Consider the following 6,898-nt stretch of genomic DNA (forward strand, 5'->3'; position numbering starts at 1 on the left):
AAACCAGAGCACAACATGGGGCCCGATCTCACAAATCTGATATCATGACCCGAGCAGAAATCAAGAGTTGGTCACTTAAAGGACTAAGAAACAGATTTTATATTTTTATTTTCTGATCCATTACATTTTGCTTTAATCATTCTTACTTCTTTCCAACATCTATGCTGCAATTTCTTTAAAATTTACAGTTTTGAATACCTATTTGTGATTTGTCTTTCTAAAAAATGTATATTGGTATTTACTTTTTTAATATAAATTTATTTTTTATTGGTGTTCAATTTGCCAACGTATAGAATAACACCTAGTGCTCATCCCATGCAGTGCCCCCCTCAGTGCCCGTCACCCATTCACCCCCACCCCCCGCCCACCTCCCCTTCCACCATCCCTAGTTCGATTCCCAGAGTTAGGAGTCTCTCATATTCTGTCTCCCTTTCTGATATTTCCTATACTGGTATTTAAAATTGATTTGACTCTGAGCACAGATTCAGCACCATCTTACAGATTATAGTATGCATAATTTTTTACCATCTTATTCTGTCCTGATAAATTATTTTGAATTCACTCTTTAATCAAATTATTTTAAAAGAGATATTTAAAAGAAGCTTCACCTGCTAGTGGCTAATTTTCTTGCATAGACATTGGAGAATATTGCTTGTACTACTAATTTCTCATGCAATTGACAGTTCCATTATAATCTGATAGTTATATTTTGTTAGTGTCCATACAACACTTGAAAATGTGATATACTATATATTCTTTTAATTTTTTTTTTATTTATTTATGATAGTCACAGAGAGAGAGAGAGGCAGAGACATAGGCAGAGGGAGAAGCAGGCTCCATGCACTGGGAGCCCGATGTGGGATTCGATCCCGGGTCTCCAGGATCGCGCCCTGGGCCAAAGGCAGGCGCCAAACCGCTGCGCCACCCAGGGATCCCTATACTATATATTCTATAGCAAAATTTTTTTCATGTATTAATTTACCTTCTTGAACAATTGCTGGGTTATTTTCCAAGTCTCCCCATCCCCATCCCCACTCCAACTCCATTTTGCACTGAGGTTGTAGTTCACCACCTAGTGTGGAAACAAAAACCACACCCTCAAGATGTTTACAAAAGAGAAAAGCATATGGGTGCTTACTATGGATTAGAAATGTTTTAAGTTCTTGAAATTCAGTAAATGGATTTAATGGTACATGAGACAAAGTGGTTTCCATGTGTTCGAGAGGAAGGAGTATTAGCGTATTTGTAAGTGTGTACGTCCACCAAATTTAGTCATTTGAAGCATAAGCAATCAAACTTGTTTCACATAGGCATTTATTTCTGTGTGATTAAAATGATACCTTCTGTATAGACACCTGAGCTGAATCCATGAGTCCTAGTGGAGGAGGGGCCAGCACATACTAAATCACAGAGCAAACTTTTGTGTGGCAAGAGCTCCTTTGTTTCTGACTGCAACAGAGGTGGCCCTGCTGACTTCATGAGCAAGCCCTTGGAATACTTTTCCCAGAGCCGAAGGCAGTGACATTCCTTTATCTGACCTCTGAATGAGCTGATGAGGGAACAGAAATCCCATTTTTAAACATCATTTTATTTATTTTCCTTATGTAGACATCCATCACAAATAATACATATTTTTGTTGTTGCTTACTATATTTCAGGAATAAAATAGCACATTTTTAGTTTTAACTGAATCACTTTTGTTGAAAAAATTACTTGATCTTTTTAAAAATTACGACTATAATGGTAATGTGCCCCCATGCTACAAAAAAATCATAAAATAACACCATTACTTTAATGCAAGTTCCAAAGATACCCAAAGAGAAAAAGTCTGTGGATTATTAATTCTTGTGCAAGCTCTTCTGAGGTCACAAACACATATAATCCTTTTACACATGCCACTTTAAAAATCCAATCTATGTTTCAATTTCTTTGTCCAATGTAAATATTTTCATCATGACAACCACAAAATAGGTGGTGCTATACCCATTTCTCATATAAAAAAACTGAGGTATAAGAAATTTAAGTAACTTGCTCCAGGCTGCATGGCTGGTAAGAAGCCGAGTCAGGATTCTAATTATTCATGGTCAGCAAAACCACTTTATCTTCTGCCAATCCTTGTTCCATTGTATATCCTGAACTTTATAATGATTGTTTCAAGATGCCATTTGAATAAAAACATTCTATTTTAGAACATTAGGTAGTGTATATTAAGACAAAGTTTTCAAAGTTTTCCAAGCTCAGCTTAAAAATCCCCCCTTAACAGCAGCTTAGCCTCTATTCAAAGCTCATTTTTTTTGAGACTTTGGTGCCAGTAGTCTTTGAGAGTGACCCATCTGGTCCTTTTTCTTTGGTTGTTTGGTCATCTGATTCCTCTTTCCCCTGCATGAATGGAGTGGCCTCAGGGGAACCAGCATATTTTATTTTTGTTTGGAATTACTCACCCTGCATGACAGTTAATAGTGAGGCATCCACAGCCTCTTGATTGGTGAATTCTTTGGATAAGAATTGATACGCAAGAAATATGGCAAAGGTGCCAGTAAAATGGGCTGAGATACTTACCAATAAAATCAGGCATTATATAAGAAGAGAGGCAGTGTAAGAATCTGAGAAGCTGAGGCATATTGGGTAAGGGACTAAGAAATACTGAGTTTGTAAGCCAACAAAGCCCCACAGCTCCCACATTCTTTAGGAGCTTTTTTATGTCCATCTCTGTCCCATCTGGCTGAACCATCCATACTGAAAGATTGCACACACATTTCCAATAGCAATATTCAGCTGGTCTAGCTGATCCTGGACATGTAGATGAGGGAGGAAGCAGCATGGTGCCTGTGCTCTGGAAATATACCACTGAGTTCCTTTTGTGGTTCAAATAATTTATACCTATGGGTCACAGCTGTATGTGTAAGTAATTTAACCTCTCAACCTTATTTACTTCATTAGGATTATAAGAATAATTATAGCAATGACTTCACAACATCAGTCTGAGAATTAAATTAGTCCTTTGGAGAGTGCTTAGTATATGAGTTACACAAACTCTGTAAATGTACTGTGTCTTTCCTAAATAGTCCGGACAATCTGGATCTCATAGAACTTATGTATCTGGTATATTTTCACCCTCAGCCAAGAGAAGAACATTCTGCAGTTGATGCATACAACATTTTGTACATTTTACATTAGATAAATTGTTAGAATTGTGCTGTTCAACTCCTTTGCTTGTTCAGTTACTGAAAAGATGTATGAAAATTGTCCACTTAAATTTTATATTTTTCTTATTATTTATTTTTGATGCTGTGTTATTAAATGAATACAAAATTGGAATAGTTTTATTTTCCAGGTAAATTATAATTTAATATTCATATACTAACCTTATTTATCTCCAGCAATCTTTTTATCCTTAATATCAACTTTGTCTGTTACAAAAGTCACAGCATTGCTATTTATTTTTTCATTCTATTACTTTTAAGGTTCTGTATTCTTATGTTGTAGGTGTGTACTTTAAACAGCATACAGTTTCATTTTAATTTTAATCAAATCTGATAATCTTTGAGTTTCAATTTTTAAGCCATTTTCACTTAATCTGATAGTGTGTAATTCCCATATTACTATGTATTTAGTTTTTGTTCCTTTATATATTTCACTTATCTTTCCATTCTTATATTTTGACTCATTTAAATATTATTCTATTTTCTTTTATAATTTTGTCATGTATATATTGAAAACTTTTGTCAAAAGCCCCTTTCTTTGAATATCTAGAAATATTGAATACAAAGTACTGTGTATCTGAGTTCAGGATTGATTGTGCTATTATAAGGAATAATGACATTGCGCTAAACTGCACGGGAACACACATTTCTGTATTTATAATAGAACAGTGAGCTATTAATGCCATCACAGGAATTACCAATGTCCTATTTTGTAAAATTTCTTTATCGGTGTCTGCTATAATTGACCAGAGCCACTTCAATTATCTGTTGTCGTTAGATACTATTTACTGAGCCTGTAAAAAGGACAGAACAATTATTTACACACCTCACACTCACACAACAGCAAATCATATTGCCTTTCACTTCCAGCTTCCAGCTCTTCCAGATAGCATATGGTGTATCCTTTATAAATATTTTTGATCATATAACTTTTTACACATTTATATGCACATATATAATTCTTAAATAAATACTTCCAAATATAAGTAATTTCACATCAAGCTTCACAGGATAAAAACATGTAAACATACACACCTGGTTCTGGTCAAGTTAAACACAAAAACCACAAGGTAACCACATGTTAAAGAGTGCACTTGAAGGGGAATGAGGGAAGGAACAGACATGTAAACAACAAAGGTGAGCAGCTGTACCACAAAGGCCCTGCGAGGGTCCATTTCTTAAGGCTGTAGTAGCAAAAAGCTCCTTGTTCAGTTTAGACTTCTCCCTTCACCCTGTCACATTTATTCTTGAGGGACTTCAAAATGAGTGTGGAAATTCTGTAAACACTAGACTAGAACTGAGTCAATCCTGTTGAAAACAGAGATGACAAAATAAACCATAAACTACAGTCATATTCATTTCATCAAACAATAACGTTAAGGACTTTTTGTTACAGTTCACCACAGTAAAGCACTATAACCTTGAAATGGGGATGGAAGAAAACAGAGATGGATGCTTTATAAAAAGGGCTTCAATAGCCTGTGAATGATAGATGTGTCTATAAACAGAAAACAAGCAACAGCGGATGGCAGAGCCTTAGCACACTAGACCACATGCCACAGCATAATGCTACAGATTCAAACTGAAATATTTTTTTCCAGCTCATAATGAAGCAAGTCCCACTGGTCCTTTGAAAAGAAATCTCATCATTTCCCAGTGAAATAAAACACTTAAACAACAGATTGGCCAGCCGAAGCATGACAAGCTCTTTTTTACTGCTTTTAAAGGGCATCTCACCCTCTCGCACCTGAGTAGGCTCCGAAAATTGACCGCAGTGAGCACCGGATGCCTCAGCACTCAGCCTCTGAGGATCCTCTCCCAGGCCCTCTGGGTCTGCATGCTTGTAAAAACAGTTATCTCCAAATGGGCAGAAACCCCTGCCTCCTGCAAAATACCTGCAAGTCTTGTTGCTCATTGCCTCCTTGTATTGCTGAATAAGTTTCTGCTTCTCTTCCTCCTCCTCCACCCAGAACTCACTGGGAATCACAAAGTTGGAGGTGACCCTGCACTGTGGACAGGACTTGACGATCCTGTTGCCAAACTGCTTGTCAGTCCTCCACCTGCGGATACACCTAAGACAGTAGGTGTGGGTGCAGTTGGAGAGGATGCCAAAGCGGCAGTCACTGGGGTTGGCTTTCTCATAGACAACCTCCATGCAGATGCCACACACTTTGTCCATACTTCGCTGAACTGCAAACGAGAGCTCCATATCCTTCTCGTGTGCTTCAATGCAAGCCTTTATATGGTCTGCCCTCTGTGCAGCATCCACAGGGTGCAAGACCTGAAGCCCACACATATCACATATCTCTCCATGGACATACATACAGCTCTCCCCACGAAAGCACTGCCCCATAGCCGCATCTCGGCAAAGCTGCTGCCCCCTGCCCACTGCAATCTGTTCCCTCTCAGTCACTGGGCTCTGCACAGAAGCCCTGGGAACAGAAGGGATCATGCGGCCCCGGTAGGGTTGCCCAGGAACAAACTCAATGGCATTCTCCCAACCTTCCACACCAGCTCCTCCGGCAGCTTCAAGGCCTGCATTGTCTCTCTCAGCTTCAAAGAAACCCCCTTCAGCAGCTAAGCCAATCGCAGGCAAGGAGCAGGCGAACGCAACAGAGGAGGCTTCAGCCACTTCCTGAGGCAAGGTCTCAATATGCGCAGCCGTGCTAGGGCTTGGGTCTGCGGAGGCCCCAGGCGGTGAACCAGGGCTCTCCCCAGCCTGCAGCCGGCCCGAGAGGTCATGGGAATAACGACAGTTCTCCCCCTCCTTGCAAAGCCCATGCAGAAAATACCTGCAGGTGACTTGCTTTGTCCAGCTGCCGCTGCTCCGGCCCTGCAAGCGACTGGGCCCCGCCCCTCCCCCCGAGGCCTGGGCAGGCCTCCGACGTGACGCACGGAGGGGGGCCGGGCCCGCAGCCGCAAATTGCCGGAAGACCGGGCGCATGTGGAGTGAAGGCCCAGGTGCACCCTCCCCTGCCACCTCGGCCCCCGTAGGTGCCCCAGATGCCTCAGAGGCTTCAGTGGGAGCTGCAGGCTCTTCCATGGCAAATTCTTCTCCCCAGATGGTACCGGAACTGCTCCGGTGTCTCTTCCTTTAGGCTTGAGGCCCAGAGAGCCCGAGCTGGTACCGGGGTCTCTTCCTTACGAAGTGTGCATCTCTTTTCCTTCTCCCCCTGCTCTCTTCCTGTGCTTGTGGGTTCCTACTTCCTCCTCTGGGCAGGCGCGGCGGACACTTCCTGTGGGAGCAACGTCAGCCCGGGATCCACGCTGCTGTCTGCACAGTGTGTACGCTGGTTCCGCATCCTCCTTTGTTCTCGGCTGCTGGGCTGCCCCGCCCCTTCAGGCCTCTGCACCTGCTGCTCTGCACTCCCGCTGCCGGATCGCAATCCCTCCCGCTTGCAGTCTCCTCTGGAGGACGTAATTACAGATCCTTGAGGTTTTGATTTCATGTCTCCCAGTATTCATTCAGACACATTGTATTCTATTGCTTTTTTGTATGGTCTATTTTAAAAATCGTAATCCTCCCCCTGCCCCAGGTTTATTCTGGAACGTCACACCCATACACTTTATAAATCCTTTTTCTGCTCGCTCCATTTTATGTCTACATAGGTCTTTGTGTGCATGCCCCCCCCCTCCCCCCGTGTTACGGCTGTCACTGTGGAAAGCTTTTTCTTCACAAGACATGATTTCTTTTG

General features: G+C 41.5%; 1 protein-coding gene across 1 annotated transcript; it reads right to left on the minus strand.

The window, feature by feature from the left end:
- Positions 1-1,567: 1,567 nt before the first annotated feature.
- On the minus strand, positions 1,568-6,341 carry MKRN3 (makorin ring finger protein 3). Its single transcript, XM_025986406.2, is given in 2 exon segments — positions 1,568-4,842; positions 4,845-6,341. Coding segments are annotated over 2 exon segments (1,464 nt in total). The 5' UTR covers positions 6,247-6,341; the 3' UTR covers positions 1,568-4,780.
- Between the last annotated feature and the right edge of the window lie 557 nt (positions 6,342-6,898).

This window comes from Vulpes vulpes, chromosome 14 (genome assembly GCF_048418805.1).
Source record: "Vulpes vulpes isolate BD-2025 chromosome 14, VulVul3, whole genome shotgun sequence".
NCBI lineage: Eukaryota > Metazoa > Chordata > Mammalia > Carnivora > Canidae > Vulpes > Vulpes vulpes.